This window comes from Theobroma umbraticum, unplaced genomic scaffold (genome assembly GCF_002168275.2).
Source record: "Theobroma umbraticum cultivar Fairchild unplaced genomic scaffold, ASM216827v3 scaffold_51.0, whole genome shotgun sequence".
NCBI lineage: Eukaryota > Viridiplantae > Streptophyta > Magnoliopsida > Malvales > Malvaceae > Theobroma > Theobroma umbraticum.
The window spans coordinates 4,924,158-4,942,624 of record NW_018397260.1 but is presented as its reverse complement, the minus strand read 5'-3'; the positions used below and the strand labels follow the sequence as shown (position 1 = coordinate 4,942,624).

General features: G+C 33.7%; 3 protein-coding genes across 3 annotated transcripts; 1 reads left to right on the top strand and 2 right to left on the bottom strand.

The window, feature by feature from the left end:
• Positions 1-904, bottom strand: LOC110416993 (Heavy metal transport/detoxification superfamily protein). The gene is made up of 2 exons (XM_021429151.2): positions 498-904; positions 1-341 (listed from the first exon to the last, which is right to left on the bottom strand). Exons 1-2 carry the CDS (start codon positions 649-651, stop codon positions 46-48), a joined length of 450 nt encoding a protein of 149 aa, XP_021284826.1. The 5' UTR covers positions 652-904; the 3' UTR covers positions 1-45.
• Positions 905-4,587: 3,683 nt separating this feature from the next.
• On the bottom strand, positions 4,588-9,913 carry LOC110417367 (aspartic proteinase-like protein 1). Its single transcript, XM_021429690.1, has 10 exons — positions 9,453-9,913; positions 8,970-9,108; positions 7,954-8,195; positions 7,586-7,813; positions 7,311-7,449; positions 7,152-7,222; positions 6,967-7,066; positions 6,396-6,456; positions 6,202-6,273; positions 4,588-4,921 (listed from the first exon to the last, which is right to left on the bottom strand). The coding sequence occupies exons 1-10, from the start codon at positions 9,755-9,757 to the stop codon at positions 4,695-4,697; spliced, it is 1,584 nt and encodes a 527-aa protein (XP_021285365.1). The 5' UTR covers positions 9,758-9,913; the 3' UTR covers positions 4,588-4,694.
• A 5,394-nt stretch (positions 9,914-15,307) lies between these two features.
• On the top strand, positions 15,308-16,902 carry LOC110417089 (uncharacterized). Its single transcript, XM_021429288.1, has one exon. The coding sequence runs from the start codon at positions 15,608-15,610 to the stop codon at positions 16,451-16,453; it is 846 nt and encodes a 281-aa protein (XP_021284963.1). The 5' UTR covers positions 15,308-15,607; the 3' UTR covers positions 16,454-16,902.
• The last annotated feature ends 1,565 nt before the right edge of the window (positions 16,903-18,467 follow it).

Below are 18,467 nucleotides of genomic sequence, written 5' to 3'. Positions count from 1 at the left end.
TGAACTAAAACTTTTCAATCCCCTTATTATTATTATTAAAATTATTTACATGATGGAGCAAGCATTAGGGTTTTCATCACTAAACATGTTGGTGTAACCGTCGTCCATGGTGGTCTCAGCGATGTTGGCAGTGACAGGAACAGCCCTGACATGATTGGGAGGCGCCTTCTTGTCATAAGCTTGAGCCACGTAAGGGTTTGCCACCAGAGTGTACGGCACATAAGGCCACAACTCCACCTTCTTCTTCGTCGACTGCGCCGCCGCCAACACTTTCTTTGCCTCTACGTAACCCGTCACGGTTGCCTTTTGTTGCTTCAAGTCCACGTCCACAGACTTAGCCCCTACAGAAGTTGAAGAATTCCAAAAAATAAAAAGGGAAGAAGCAACACAAGAACGAAATGATATATTATATTTTGCTCAAAAAATTCGAATTCAATTCTTTCATCTAAGGAAGTGTACACTTATCATTGAACTGTAGTGGAAGTTTGGCATAGTACCTTTCACTCCGGAGAGAACTTTCTTGACCTTACGGGCACAGCCTTCACAATCCATCCTGATTTTGAGAGCTACAGTCTGTGTTTGCTTCTTCTTTTTCTTCTTTACGCTGCTGAGCAAATCAGAGATGTATTCCAACGTGCCTTCAACTCCCATTTTCTTTTACTTCTGATGCACTTTGAGAAGGAAGAGTGTATGTCAGTATATAAAGGAAACGGTTAGCTGATTTCAATGCAAAGAGCTCAAGCGAAAGGCAAAGGTTGGAAGGGTTTGAAAAGAAGTAAAAATATAGTTAATGTAGGATGGCTCTGTCTTGAGTTGAAGAAAATGACCACTCCAAACTGTTTTTCGTCTCAAAATGGACATAAAATAATTGTAACAAGAGAGAAGCGTAAAGATTTATAGAGGAAGGCAGCGGATACAGTGGGTCGTCACGGCTAGCTTGTATGGATTTATAGTTAAAAAGTAAACGGGTCTTTTTGAAAGAAAAGTAAAAAATATTAAGTTAATTATAATATCTTTATTAATTAAGTGACTTTAATTTCGTTTTACTATTAAAATATTAGAAAGCCGGTTCTCCCAGAAGCTCCAGGAAACTTCCTTGGGGACACTGCTGATTCTCTCCCTGTGACATGGTATAAATTAAAAAGTCTTCTCTTTTTAGCGTTCACTTTTAGTTCATTTTAGGTAAAGAGCAAATCCTGAATAGAAACCTCTTCGTTTGCAGGCCATTACCCTCATGTTCTTGGCCAAAACAGTGGTGAAAAGCCTAAAATGGATAAAAGGGTTAAAGTGAACGTTGATTAGTTTGCCAAGAGTTCAATGCTTGAGGAACACGACATGTGAAAGTAAAGAAGAAAAGGGTTGTCCCATGGAAAGAGACATATATCAAGAGTAGAAAAAATTACGAACATTTCTTTGTGTTTTTCAACCCACAAAAAAAAATATTATAAATGTTCCAGTTCAATAATGGATCAGCGAGATGGACATCAGCAGCTGCCACGTATGAGAAGATCTGGAGTGACAAGTGGGTAGAGAAGATTCCAAGGGGGTGATCCCAGGCCACGTGGCAAAGAAATTTCTCCAATGGATGGGGTTAGCTTTGAACATGTCGAAAGCAGTGTTGGTCACCAGCGATTGTCCACTTGTGAAATTGCTTGGCTGATTGGGGTTTGATTGGGCGGTGGGACTGCACATAAAGGAGAAAATATATAAAGAAACAATAAACAAAAGCTGAGAATGTATTTGGCTGCCCTGACAGATGGCAGCAAGCTTTCAAGGGTGAGTGTTTTAAATTACGACCTTTCTGAATCCAAATCTAAAGCTAAAAAGCTCCCCCTACTCCATGAAAATGAAGGTTTCTATTTCCTGGAATTTTTTAAACGAATTATTGAGATGTGTTGTCCTAAATTTTTCCTTTCGAAGTTGTTGGGATAAGGCCCAGATCGTCATGCAATGTTTGATATGCCCTTAAATTTAATTATTATATACATCTTATGCAATTACTGCTTAGATTGCTTTCTTCGAGAAGTAGAATTGAACTAATTAAATTCATCTTATGCTGCTAAGATTAACTCATTGTAAGGGGAAAAATTAGTTTTGGTTTTACAAAAAATTATATAGCAAGAACTAACTAAGTTTATCTTGAAATTAGCTTGATATCAAACCTTCAAGTTCGTAAATTTGTGGATGAAAAGAATTGTTGCAATTCCTGTATGGATAAAACCACGGGGGAACAGTGACTTTCTATGATTAATGTATCAGAAAACTATTAGCAGATGTGTATGTATCCACGTCAATATTAATTGCAATGCACAGTGCTTACAACTGCCTGATTCAAGAGCCGTAGTTCCCTCTATTATCACTAATTTATTATCCTATTTGATTAGTCAGTCAACCATATAGCCATGCAATCCAGTTCTTGAGAGTGAAGCTCTCCCAGGATCATTAAATTTTTACCAACCCTTTGCCTGTTAACCAGTAGCATATCTGCATCTTGCAGGCCAAGCGCTTTCCTTGATGATGCAAAACTTCCTTTATGTTCTTTAAACATCCCCTCGTAGCTTTCTTTGTATTGATGGGGCAGAGGGCAATGTACCGATGGGGCCGTGGTGCCAAAATTTTTACAATTTTTTATTTATTATATGGACGTATTTTAATCACAGCGAAGGATAGTATATTTATGCAGGCGTGGTGTTTAAAATTTTTTTAAAAAAATTATTTATTATATATTTTTAATATTTATTAAAATAAATTTTTATTAAATAATTAATATAATAAAATAATATCATAAATTTTATTTAATTTTATCTTAATTTTTAAAATTTCTTCATACCTCTTTCTCTCTCTTTTTCTTCTCTTATATCTTTTTATTTTTACTTTACTCTTTTTTGTTGTAATTCACCACTAAAATACTTCATTCTTCAAAAAAAAGTTTATAAACTTATGAGGTTAAACAAAGAATCACCACTATGTGAAAATAAAAAAATATATTATTTTATTTTATTTTTTATTTATATTATTTAGTTATTTATATATTTAATTATTGTACAAAAATTTATATATTATCAAGCACAACTTTATTAAAAAATATTGTAAATCACTTTTTCTTAGTTCTTTTTAACCTATTAATTTTATAAATTTTTAAATTTTATTTCCCAACGTCTTTTATCTTTAACAAAAGCTGATTAACTCCACACTACCCACAAGATCAGACAGGGTATGTCCCCCAATAAACATGCCACCAGGAAATGCCCTTGATGCCCAGAAAACAGTTTCTTTCACCTGTGATGCCACACCTGAGTTATCACGGAAGCTCCCATCGCCATCGCCATCGCCATCAGTCACTGTGAATACCGTATGACGGGAAATCGTGAGTTTTCCAGTCTCTCCCCCACCAAACAAATTTAGTTGAACTGCCGAATACTTATTTGTTTTAATAGAGTATGTTCTTACGTTATTATGTTTGGAGTGTACATCAACAAACCTGGATTAAGGTAAATGTGTTGAACGCGTGTAATTTGATCCTTGTTGGAATACAGAAAACCTCACTAGATTATATAAAATTCAATCATATCTATGCAATGGCTTCCTAAGATCTTAGAAGTCGGTATTGTAATGAAAAAAGACAAATTAATATAAATACACGATATCAGCATGGTCTCAAATCACCCACCCACCCAACAATAATTTGTATAAAGGATGCCCTTCATTTTGGTGCGTGCAATGAGGAATTAGAAGGACCCACACTGCAGCAACATACCAATCATAAAAGAAGAACTCAATAATTGCCCACAAACTATACTGAATTGCTGGACTTATAGGCTTGTGCTCTGAACAGAGAATGAAGCAGGTTCGTGGATTTTCAGAAGCAGAGCTGTTTATATCTATACCTAAAATCCTACTTTCACCATTTGTCTTTTGCACCCTTTTTGTCGTTACCAATTTGTGGATGGACACGGTTGATCAAGACAAGCTGTAAGTTCACAGGAAAGATGAAACAGATCCAAAGATTCAAAGTTTTTCTTTTATTTTGTCTGATTAATACTCTTTTCTGGCAACCAAACAAAGAAGGGGTCTCTAAGTTCTTGATAGTGGCCTTCTATTAACACGAATGCAACTATTGACCCCACCTCCATTTTGGGGAAGGGGGGCAATGGAATCAATTATACATCAAGCTCAAAGCTTCTTCTCTTTTCCTTCGTGTGGTGGTACTTTTCGGGGTAAGTTTTATGTTAACATCAAAAGAGGGTCATCCACTTTGACAATGAACAGAGGCAACTAATAATGCCCAACATTTCATGTTATAATATTCAGGTATGCACATACCTAATTTATAATTATAATTTTGCTTTGATATTGTGGAAAAGTTCTTCCCACTTGAATACTATTAGATCACATTCCCAGACAAACATGCTCCTGTACTATTACTAAGCCTTCAATTTCATAACTTAAATTCAAACACAGATAAAGATGGATCAGATCAAAGGAACTTCGCAGCAGTTACGTGTAGGCTCAACATCAATAAATTATTTATTCTAATGAAAGCAAACATATACCGAAAGCAGATTTACTAGGAAAAATGAAATGCTCTTACTACCAACCCCACTCATTAAAATAAACGAAGGTGAACAATGTTTGCAAGTTGTAAAAGAAACTGACAAGAATTGGGAGGATTTACAAGAGAGAACTAGTTATGGTTAAAGTAAACACCTTAGAATTAGCAATGAAGCCATCAGACAGAGCAGGTTAGGAATTTGCAGTGATGAAGCTGCAGAAGGATTTGTGGAAGCCCTTCCGGCGACTGCCGGAGTTACTGCCCGTGTATTATTGGTGCTCTGTTGCTCATTGGTTGGCAATGGTATAGGAGATTCACCACTGGGAGGAGGCGCAAGATGTACACTTGATTTGTCATTCACATCTTGGCCTGCAGATCCAAGTTGACATAACTTCAGCACATTATGTAGTTAAGTAAGAAAATTTGTTTTTACATATTGGAAGCTTTAGAGGCAAAACTGAGGCAGAGAGAACTCTACGTCGCTTCTCACCCAAAAAAAATTATGATCAATACAAGATTATTGAAGAACCAAAGTTAAAGGAAGTTACAGATATAAATAAATAACTTGGCCTCCTCCAAAGAAAATATATTAAGTATAGGACTGACACGAAGCTATGCTTTGCACTGCTCCTGTATAATTTAAGGTTCCACTGCTACCTAATCGAAATGTTTATACATAACTATATACATTAAATGTACATGTATCAATAGTCCAAGTCTGCTACTTAGCACCATCCAATTCTTAGATGAATGAAAAATGTGGGACTGTTCTTTTCTGAGATAACATCTACAATGTCAGCTACAAATCCTGTTCCAATATAATGTTCTGGTAACAAATAACGCCTCTAACATGAATTTTCAGTTCAATATTGTGTGAGATAAATTAATAACCTTTTCACAGAAAATGTAAAAAATCATAAAAATAAGTCATTAGTATGCCACTATTCTTCCAATAAATAAATTTAAAATATGTATAACATGAACATTACTTGTAAACAACCATTAAAAGTGCAATGAAGTGTACGATCATGGCTGGAACCCATGAATTTTCATGCCAAAGAACAATCCCTCTAATACTTTGTTTCTTCTGCAGAGAGAGGGAGCACAGAAGGGAGGGAGGGAGTACAACAGAGTTCAATTCAGTTTCTGCATGCCATTGCATGTACACAGTCCTGCATGACCTTTGAATGGCTTTACAAAGAGAAATTTAAAACTAGATACCCATGCCGATCTGCATGACATGGCATCCACATACTGCAAAAAACTAGTCAGGCCAGAAAAAAAAGCTAGACACTGGACAAGGTACAAGTGGTTCAAAACTTCAAAAGCAAGAAAAAGATACAAGGAGGGCAGAGAATTGATGGGGAATTCAATCGTCAAAATTAGATGAGGAAAAGAATGTATCGCTCAAAAAAGCGGTCACCTTGGTCGTTGCAAGTGCTTTAGCATCTAAAAGACTACTGGGAGGGAAAGCTGCTGTCAACTTTAGAGGATGATTGATAAAATTCTCTAATTTCCACAATTATGCCTAACAACTAAGAAGTTCTTCAATCTAGCCATGTAAACCCAAGATAAAGGAGAAGCCCTTCAAAAAGAAAAAAGACACATGATATAGCTAAAAGGGTGGAAAGAACTAATCTGTTACTTACAACTGGAATGTGACCAACCCAACTTCAGATTTTCTCGATCAAAAACAATGTCATGACCTGTCATGAAGTTTTCTGCAATACATGATTGTTGATCCAGTGTCATTAAAAACAAAGAAAAGAGAAAGAGAAGAAGAAAATAGCAAAGCCATAAAAAAGATGCAGGTATGTATCAACAGCCAAGGAGGTAGACTCACGTCCGATGATACCAAAGTCATCTTTACCGCGTAATACGGTTAAACAGAATATTGTGAATCCCTGCACAAAAATGTCCAGACATTATGTTTCCTTGAAAACCATAGAAAATTAGGACCAGCCTAGAGTAAGATATCAATAACAAGAATGGGAGCAAAACAAATTAGTTGAATTTGTCAACAACTTCCTAGGAGATTTCAGTAGGCAACCTTCCTAACCATAGCATAACAAATGTGGAAATAAGAAAAATTATTTGGCTTTTATAAAAAGAGCTAGGAAGTGCCTAGGGGAATGTAAGTTTGTTATTCTGCCTCTAAAGAATGCTAATTTCTTTTCCCATCATATCGATAATTAGAAAGAAACACCACTGAGAAAGAGGACACAACCCCCATCCAAAGAAATTACACCAGAATTTGACACATGCATGATTTATGCTGCACAAGTCTATGCAAGCAGCTTGTTGTCTTCAGCTAAATTCATATTGACATCTGACTTACCTTAATTTGCAAACTACTTTTAAATAGTCTCAAAGTGAAAGTTCACATGCAAGATAGACAAGAACAAGAGAATAACCTCATTTCCAGTATAGGAGTATATGTGATTATGAATGTCAAAGCTTTGGTTCATAGCAAATTTAAGTCTCATGCTAGGAATTTTGAACGGCTCCTGTGAACTGCTCCAAGGGAAAAAAGAGCAGACAATCAGAATGAAGAATAAGGAAAAGGCTTCCAAACCTCACACACAGTCTAACATCCAACCTGACATTGTAACAGTACTTCCAAAAATCTTCTTGATTGCTAATCCTTCTGGCATTTACTTGTTTATCAAACTGTAATAAAGGAACAATAATTTTGAGGCCATATAACAATAAACATAATAATTTCTACTATATTAATGATAAGAACAAAAAGCAGCACCTCCAGAACAACTTTATCATAGATTTCAGGAGGAAGATACGTGAAAGATGTGCCACTATCCACCAGTGCTGAGAATCCAGATTTCACAAGACAAGAGCTCCCAACGCATAAATGCTCCACTCTTACAAAGTATTTTTCACTGAAACAATTAAATGAAAAATACTGAATTTCACCACCAATACTATAGCAGCAAAATGTAACACCAGATAAAAGAAGTGCCTGAGCTAATAAAGCAAACAAAAAGAACATTTAGAAGGGTCATATAGATGGCATACTATTTTCCTCCTATTGGTAAGAATGGAGTAGATTGTTGAGTGGCAAGCCCTTTATCACCAAAATAAATTCTTCCAGAACCATTCTCATCTAAACAAATTGAGAACGAATTCTGAATCAATCCTGCTTGTGCCAGCAAACTAGGAACAGAAATGTTCCCAGGTCCCAATCCCATTAGACCATCAGGAGCAGCTCCATCCAGATAGCCACCACTCTGCTTCCTCCCACAGCTGAATTCAAACAAAGTGAGCAAAGGAAACAAGCAACATCATAAACAAAGGCATGAGCAAGACTAATTTGGGCATATCAGACATATCGTTGGCCAGAAAAAGAAAAAGAACAAATAACATGAAGTACAATCACAACACACCCTATTACAACTGGAGCTTGTACTGAACTCTCTTCTGAATGGCCGCTAAATGACTTCAAATGTAATTTATCTTCAACAAGATATCCAGAAGTTGAGGTATTATCCGAGTCATACTCAATAATGTAGGGGCAGGGATCATTCGGCCCTTTGCAGTAGGAACTTGACTCACACAACAGATGGCTGCAAGACAGGTTTTTGCTACTACTTGACAAAGATGGGCTATACTCACTCAGATCTTTATCCTGCACAATAGATGCCCCAAGTATGTTGGAGCACCTGCCAATCAATCATTGGAATTAAAATGCTAAAACAGTAACCGTCTACCAATTCTTAGAACAAGTAGTCCACGAGTTATGGAAGCAATCACATTAACTGTCCCTTTAATTTGTAGTCAAAAAGAAATTGTACAGTTTTTCCAATCAAAGTTTGAAACGTTTCTCCCCTCTTTGAACAAAATTAGCACACCCATCATCGTAAGGTTAATAGGCAGAATATTCTGTTAACTTAAGCAAATTAATCCGAAATTACCAAATTGTTTCATCTTTAACTGAGCTTATATCCATGCTTATCCAATCTATTAGTACCATTCTATAACCAATATTTTAATTACAAATATCCAATGAAGTTAAAAAATCATCACCATTCTCCTATCCAACCACCACCAACTCATAGTTAAATTCATTTTAACTAGAAAAATAAATAGTACTATTTGCTTTGGAAATGAAGCTGTTCCGATCATTATTAAACCTCACATGTATATTTAAAAGGACCAACCACTAATCAGAATACAAATACCCAATTCATTGTCACAAGAGAACCAAGAACCCCAAACATGTAAAGCAGTTGAAAAGCTGAAACAACAGCAAAACAGCCTTTGAAATCATTAGTAAGTAAACATAGTAAAGTAAGCAGTAAGAAGTAAACTTAAATGGAAACAGATAAAGATAAATAAAAGTGAAAAATGTAGTAATTAAGAAAAGAAGTAGCAGAAAAATGGTAGATTATGATTAGATTACCAAGGAATTATAGTAACCGGCAGACAAAGGAGCGCATTGTATGCAATCACATGGGACCCACAACAGGTCGCTCCCAGCATCCAATGCTACCAGGAATGAAACATTCGGTGTTCCTAGGTCTATCCATGTGTAATGTAACCTGTAAATTTTTTGCAACCCCAAAAACAAAATTAATTACTTATGCTAGTATTTAGTAAAAAAAAGATTAAATCCTTTTTATCCAGAAAAACAAACACGAACAACTGAACGTCCTTTTGACCTTTAATAACAGTCTTAGACTTCTGTTTCCTTTTCTTTTTTTTTTGTTTTGAAATAAAAAGAAATATGAAGCAAATTAATAACTACAAATATTAGAAAGCAATATAAACTGAGAAAATAAAGAAGTGGAACTTTTCTTCTCCTTTTCTCTGTACTTTTCTCGAGAGACAAACAGAAAATAAGTTCTAAAAGAAAAATTAAAAAAAAAACTTCAAAGAAGATGACCAGTCAAACTCGTTTCCGAAGAAGAGAGTTTCACTTCCTTGAGAGGGAAACAGCAGCGGGTACTGCGAGCCGAGCTTCATCCTCTGCCTCTTCAAATCGTTACCAATAAGCAACTCCAAGTACTCCAAGCTATTCCTCTTCGGCCAAGAAACGACGCCGTTACCTGCATTACCGTTTCGAGCAGTCCAAAGCGCCTTCGCCTCGTCGGAAAACCTGTGTATCAACCTCGACGAAAATGTAAGCGCCGCCGAACCTCCAAGTAAAAGCGAAACGCTTAGAACCAAAAACACCGTGCGTTTCTCCATCAGAAACCGTTTATCGTTTCAAGCCTTTTGAGAGTTGTTTTTGTCTTTTGAATTTTGCAGAGCCGGTTGGTTTTCTGGAGGGGAAGAGGGGTGCGTAGTGCGCTTAGGCTAAGGAGGCTAGCACGGTGTCGTTTTGGGATGGTGTGATCGTTCACGTGAAAGGCAAAAGTGCTGTTGTATAAGAAGAGGCGGATTAGGGAATTTGAATATTATTTTTCTTTGATAGAGTAGGATCCAATGAAAGACAGACACGTAGGGTGGGTCCTATTTGAATACGTGTCGAACACTGAGAATGGACGGTTTGTGGCGGCACGTGGGGTTCTTTTATTAGTAAGCTTTTTAAAAAGGAAAAAAATGATGCGATTGCGACTTACGAGCCTCGACCTTCTTTCATTTTCGTTGCGTTGTTTTCTTTGTTTAATTTGACAGCTCCGGACCGATCGCTAATTAATCACTCTTTCTTTTTGTTTTCCAACCTTAGTAATACTCATCAATTTTTAAATACATCACGAACAAAAATATATTATTTTTTAAACTTAAATTACATAAATTTTAAAAACATTAAAATTAAATTATTAATAATGATGAACTTAAATTTTTAGATAAATCTTAACCATTACTTCACATTTTATTTGAAACGAGATATCTTAAATAAATAATTAAAATTAAATACTCAAATTGAAACTAAATGTTTGAATTTTTTTAATTAGGGGTAAGTGTTTCAATTATAACAATTAAGGGTAAATTTTTTTATTTTTTACAATTAAAAATTAAATTGATAGACAGATAAAACATGTATCACACGTAATAAAAAATTATATTAAAAATGTAATTATCATACATCATGTTAACAAATATAGTTATTACACGTCATATTAAAAATTTAATTATTATACATTATATTGAAAAATTTAGTTATTACACATTATGATAAAAAAGTTGTTACAAATCACACCATAATTTGAATCATTTTGACTTGATAAAGAATATTTTTTGACAAAACTATCATTTCGTATCTTAAATTATTAAGACAACTTCCGCTTCATAAGTGTGTTCTACACATGCCAGACACCCATCACTTTAACTCTTAATTGTCAATAACATAAAACATTTAGCTCTTAATTGTTACAATTAAAAGATTTGATCCTATTGACAAAAACCTAAGGATTTTGACCTCAAATTGAACATCTAGTGAATAATTAATGTTAATTTTAAGAGTAAAAAACCTCTCACACTCTTAAATTTTAATTAAAATTTCAAGCAAATTTATTAATTTTCGATATGAACACCTTGCCCCTAAAAAATGTAAACATCGTTAACAAAAATTATGAAAAGATTAAAATTTTTTTTTATTAATTTAAAAAATTATTATTATATTTTTTAAAAAATAAGGAGCACAACTCCAAGGGAGCACTTATTTTTTAAAATTAATAAATTTTTTATAATAGTAATTTTTAAAATTAATAAAAATAAATTATTATTTTAATATTATCACATCATCAAAATAATAAAATTATTAACAATTAACTAATTACTAGACTTATGTGTCTAACGAAAAATATTTTTTTAGACCAAAATATCAATTTCAAAAATTAATTGACCCGTTTAAATTCTAATTAAAATTTAAAAATGTGAAAATATTTTACCCTCATTTTAAATATTTTTAAAAAAACAATAAAAAGACATATTTTCGTAATGGAGAAAAGGCCAAGTAATTCAAATTCAAATTTATGAAAAAACAGAAACATCAGCCGGAGATGGTGGGCCATAAGTGTCCCATAAACCCCGATGCTAACAGCATTAGGTATTGGTCCGATGAATTTTTTATTTAAGATAAATATTGCCCTTTGAATCTAAAACATTCCTCCAACTTTATCTTGCTCTTATCAAATAATTCAAGTAGCACAATCCAAGAAATATTAATTTTTATTGCTGTGTACATAATTTATTTTACATGTATGGTGGGAATCCTTTCCATCTTAATGCAGTAGATGTCTATTTTTTAAGAACATTGTCCTTTTAATTCAATGTACATGTGATTATTATACTGTTACTTTTATGAAATTATATCTGAATTTAATGGGTGTACATATATTAAAATTTTTCGTAAAAAAAAAAAAAGAACTAGTACTGTTTTTGGACTATAGGCTACAGCCCAATATAAATTGAGCTTTTCCTAGGTCGCCCATGGTATCTACTCTGATTTGGGCCTATTGCTGGCTGGTTGAAGCCTTTCTTTCGTCCTTTTAAATATTTATGGTTTTTGAGTTCCGTCTAATCAAACTGTCTTTATAACAAATACATGAATATTTAATTTATTAATTAATGTATAATTTATTTATTTAAAAAATAAAATTTTATTTTTTTATTTTAAAAAACAAAAAATTATAACAAACTTTACATTTCAATCCAAAAAAGACACATTTAAGTGAGTTTGGGTTTTAGATAATCATGTTTCGTGTTTTAATACTATATTTGCATGACACGACATGGTAAAATTGTATAAGCTTTGATATCCATTATAACAACCCAAGTCCAAATATTATTTCAGCAACTTTTAGACCTAAACCATGTAACACACAAAAACTCAAACTCAAGTTATCAATAGTAATGGACTTGTTTTGTTAAATAAATTTTAAAAATCACATTCACATGTAATGTGGGATAAAATATCACATCCATATTTCTAACACTAAAAACATTTGAACCTACCTTGACTTTCGTATCTATCATAGGATCCCATATTAGTGAAAATTTTAATAGATTCTTATAACATTTGTAACGAATTTACATTTTTAATTTAAAAAATATGTTTATTATGTAAAAGAAAACCTTTATGTATAAACTAAAGATTTATCTCATTTTTTTTGTGTGATGCGTAATAAAAATACCCTTATATTATTGTCAAAATTTTATTTTAACCTTTAAATCATTTTTTTGTTTGAAATGACTTGCAATACCAAACTCAGTCAAGCTCTATTAAAAATAATATAGATATACAATATTAAGTCCAAGCAAAGAAAGTGGTAGCTAGATCCAATAAATTACAAGAAAGATACATTAAATAATTAAACTAACTAAATTTAACATAAAGTTGGAAAAAAATTATATCTATACCATCATATAATACTAATTATCGAGTTTAGCATTACGAATGAAGTAATACCAATTCACTTAGTGAAATTATTTAAAAACCACTTATCATAGTACACAGAGAGTATACAATTAAGGATTCATGAGTCCTTTTATTTTTCTTATAAAATACATTTTGAAGAAAGTACCAATTTTTTCCAAAAATTTACTCAATTTTTTCAAATAATTAACTTATTTCCTTTTCTAAGAGTCTTTTTTTCCAATATATCATATTTTAATAAATTTTATATTTAATATACTGTCAATGTATAAACTTTATATATTGAAACTGAATCAATTATGTTCACTTTATTAATTAATAAATTTAAAAATTCTAAATTCTAAATACTCATAATTTTTATTTTAAAAGACTTTTAAATTATTACTTTTTTTGTATTTATGAGGTGTCACTCCAGGATTAAATTATATTCACTAATATTTTATCAAATATAAACTCTTCTGTTAGTAAATGTGATTTGAATTTGAGAGAGTAATGCTATTAAGGTCGACTTCTTGAGGCCAAAAGCAATTAAACCACTCACCTCGTCGAAATTAAAGCAATATTTAATGTGGCAATGATTGTAAATAAATAAAAAATGAATAATATTTTTAAATCGTAAGTGACCAATCTCTGAAAGTTAATCGGTCTAAAATTTAGTGATTTAGGATACATATAAGGAAGATGCACCAAGATGTGTTATGCGAAAATATATAAAAATTATAATCATTTAAAATTTTATATAAAGAATTCTTAGAATAAGCATTATTACTACTTTTTTTAAAAAAATTAAATTACTATTTTTATTGTCTTTAAATTTCACTTTTATTTATTTTTTAGATTAAAGGACTGATCACCCCCTTATCATCTTATCTCATAGTAAAAAAAAAAAAGGAAAGAAAGAAAAGAAAACCCTAAAATCAGCCCATTAAAAGGCTAGAACGTTACTTCGCAGTTAGGACATACCCATTCCATGATCAATCTCTCCCTAATCCCTCAACCCTCGCCTAAAATTAGGTAATTTATTCCAAGAAGAGAGTTTTTAGACATATTTTTTGTAAAAAAATTCTCTTGTAGCCAAGAAAAAGAAAAAAGAGAGCCTGAAAAACGACACATTTTATCTGTCAATCAAAGAAACTACTGAGGGGGTGCATTTGCTAATTGCTTCTCTGTCTCTACCCAATATATTTTCTCTTTGTGAGTTGTCTTCTTTTATTATCATCATCATCATCCCTTCTTTCTTTCTCCCTTTGTTTTTCTTTCTTTCAGGCAAGTTTCCACATCTCCATTTTCCCTTGTCTTTCTTGCAGAGATTTTTATTTTTTTTATACTTTCTGATATCAGTTAGTTTAACCTTCTTGAATCTGGGTTTTCCTTTAGGGCTTGAAGAAGTTCAAATGTGACTGAATTTGGGCTTTCAAAATAGGTATGTTGTTCTCCCTCTCCGTCTCCTTTCTGAAGCCCTGTTCATTTCCGTGATCAAATAAAACATAACAAAAATAATCCCACAATCATTAGTTTCCGGGAGAAACACGTTTTGAATGTTTCTTTCCTTTTATTATATTAATTTTCAATGACTGCGTGAATTTTATTTTATTATGCAAATAAAATAGTACAATCATGGGGGTGAATTCTCATCAATGATTTTGAAGGGGGGGGAAGAATCGTTCCTGGCATGCGTTTGCATGACAGATGTGTTGCTTCATTCTTGACCCTCAAGCCCTTTCGGACGCGTATCATTTGATTTTTGGTTTTATTTTTCTATAATTTAGCCTATCAACAATATTTTTTTTCTAGTTTATCGGAACAAAACTTGTTCACATTTCTTTCCTCTATATCATATGTTTTTGATTTGTACATTAACTATATATATATATATATAAATATATAATCCATAGATTAGTACCATGTCATAAACAATATTATATTTTATATAAATTTGAATTGTGGTACTGAATTCAGTGGCACTTTGCAAATGGAGCTACGCTTACAAAAATTCAAACAGAAAACGTTTTATTTAAACTCAATTTACAAATTTAGGGTAAGGAGCCAAATATATATATATATATATATATATATTCAACTGAATAATACACCTCAGGAGAGGTACAAATTATACTGAGATCACACGTGTAAAATAATCACCACGTGCATCACGAAACTGTCTCAAATACACCCAAAAACAGATATGCCCTGCTTCCTTCCTTTATTGTCTTTCTTCCTTGTAAGAGTTTTTTCTATGTTTCAAACTCTAGTAAAAGGGGTGATATCTATTTAATCCAGTGTATAGGATAGATTTTTAGACTTTATAATGGATTAAAAGAGTGACAAGTATTATAGTAGGTATATATATAAAATAATAATTTCCTTGATATTTTTTGTGCAAAAAACAGGTGGAAAAGTTGCAAAATAGAGGAGATTCTGAAAATCTAGCTCCATGCCACATATATAACCCAATCTTGACGTCACAGATATTAGCTGTCATCGCTCTTTTCTCTCTGGCTCAATCCATCCGTCCGTCTTTCCCTCCCTTCAATACTCCTCTCCTCGATAACACACTCTTCCCAATTTTATCCCATTTATTTCCCTCTATTTATAACCCAATTACCCTTCTCTCTCAATTTCTCTTCATGCGATTCTAGTTTTTGTTACCTTCCAACCACCCCCTCCCTCTTCCCCAAATCCGAAAACCCTTTTTTTTTTTTTTTTCTTTTTTTCAAATGCAGCCCCAGAAATATTATTCAGCATCATCGTCGGAGATACAGCTTGGCCTTGAGACCTTAACGATTTGTCCAAAGAAGAGCCAAACTGAAAAGCATTGCAATTCTTGCATGATTGCCTCAAACGTCGTTTCCTCATCGCCTTCTTCTTTGATCGGTGATTACATTGGCATGGAGAGTTGCTTTGATCTCGACAAAAGCGAAGGGGTTTGTGTTTCCAAGACTTGCAGTGGTGGTCATGATGTTAATAGCAACGATTGTTCTGGGGTTTGCAATAGAAGACGTGGGAAGAGAGAACAACGGTGTAAGAGGATGAAGAGAGAGTTTCCTCCTCCAATACCGTCGCTTGCCCGCACCGGAAATCTGTTTTCTCATACGCCTTGGGTGCTCAGGCGGTATTACACTAGCGATGGACGGTTGATTCTTAGGGAGGAGAAGGTGAGACACCATGAATATTTCCGGGCTCACCGATCCAATGGTCGTTTAACGTTGCATCTTGTGCCCTTGGATGAGAACGATTTGGCTGACCATCATCCTACTGATGGTATTGAGGATTGCAAGATTGATCATGAAGAAGCAAAGGAAAAGGCTGAAGTCAATGTCTTTGACAGCAATATTAACAATGACGAGGAGGATGATAAGAGTAATATTGTTGAAACTTTGGTTGAAGATAATGATGCTGTGATTGAAGATTCAATTGTAAAATGCTCATCAATGGCTGAGACTCCAATGGAGAATGGGATTGCAGCAAATGGAGGAAAATGCTTGAACTGCAGCAGTGTAAGAGCAAGTCCCACTTGTTTTCTCGGTTTGCCAGTGCCAGCAATCAGGCCAGTTCACAGTTAGGTAGCAAAGCCTCTTCCATAAGGAGTCAAATTTTCTATTTTTTTTTCTTTTTCCAATTTTCCCCTTCTTTTGGGTCGTCATCTTCATTGATGTGATAAGAGTGATTTGTCTTTTTCATGCCCTTTTAGGGTTAGTGGTAGAGGCTCCAAGGGGTATGATCTTGTTAGGGTTTCGTTGTCTTGTGGTTATGAACAAATAGGTTTTTCGTTTTGGTAAGGGATGAGCTTTTTGAGTTTTTCCCCTTTTTTTTCCCTTTCTTGGGTTTATCTAGCTGGCCATTTTCATGTCTACATTATTCGATGCCAAGTGCTAAATTCCTTCTTATGCAACTATTTCCTTTTCTCCTCCTTTATGTTTGCAAAGAAAGGATACTGTAGATGGATATTGACTAAACAACATAACATGGCACATGCAAGCTGCTGTAAGGGTACATTTTGATGGGGAATGGGAATGGGCTATGGTATAATTTCATTGGCAATTATGCATTTATTTCTGGCGTTTTGCCCAAATTTTGTTCTGTCCAACTCATATAGATCATCAATGATTAATCCACACAATCTTGAAAGGGTTAAGAGTATGGCACCCTTGCTAAACTCTGTCATTCTCCATTGGGTTTACTACCTTTTTGGTTTACAACCTGAACAAATTTGAGTGGGTCGTTTTGGGACATTTTATTTGTACGTACGACCTTCCTAGGTTGTTGTTTTCATGTTTTTAGTTTTTGAAAAAAATGGTTGATATTGAATTTTACATATGGTGTACACAGATTATGATTAAATTGGATGATTGGATAGAATAAAGAAAAAGATATAGATATTTAAGATATAGGATGACATATCTTATTAATATCATCAACTCAAAAAGATTATTAAGCATAGATAGACACGTATGCAAAGATTAAGAACATTATGCATACCTCTCTCTTTAATATACACACCAAAAAGGGGTGCACAGCACAAACTGAGGTATACTATAATTAATATTAATAATCTTATCTATTTTTTAAAAAATGAAAGCTCAAATCATTCAAGTATCAGAAAAGAGATAACAATAAGAACCTTATTACTCCTGCTCCTCGATCTTCTTTATAAAAAGGAAAATGGGGGTGCATATAGCTGCTCATAGCTAAGAGACAAATGCTAAATAGAAAAGATTGGAAAAAAGAAAAATTCATGTTCCCAAAGCATCATCAATCAATCAATCGTCTCTAGAAGGTAGCTTTTCAGAAACATCAAGATACTTTTTCCGCCAAGAAAAAGAATTTAAAGGGGAAAAGGGAAAAATGTATTATGGTGATGACCAGGAAGGAACTAGCCGTGTAGTTCAGATTTTTTTTTTCCCCAAGCATGAAAGAGAAAATCTAGTTGGGTTCCATGATAGCCAAGCCCCTCAAAATGAAAATTTTACAGAAGGGTGTGGCACTGGTAGTTGGCAGAAAGAATCGACAATCAAAAGTACAGGCCAGGGCCGGGGGAACAATTTCCAACGGGGACCAAAGTACTAATCATCATCATGTTCATTGTAGATGTTACATAATGTATGCTGCTATCTGCGATAGTAAGTAGTATATGAAGTACAGCTACCTCCCAATATCTTTATTACTGTCAGTCCTCATGATTGGCCTTGCAGCCTCTGCCTTGGCATTTCACTGCAAATCCTTCCCACCCTTTCACTGTCTTATTTTGGTAGCTGGCTGGTGCGTCTACCGATGTCACAGGTCAACCCCTTTTGATTCATGTTTGTTTAAGGAATTAAACTCTACCATGCCATGATCCGTCACTAATAAACTGAATCAATTGTTAACATTTTAATTACATATTACCATGAATTTTAACTTTCCAATATTAAGTAGGAAAATACTACCTAAACTGACTGAATCTTAATATGAATCCCTTTTACACACTAAATGGTGTGAAATTTCATCAAATTTCTGGGGTAATTTTGTATTATAAATGGTTAGAACTGTTTAGCCTTGTTCAATAGACTCATTACATGAGTCAAACCCTTGTGTAGA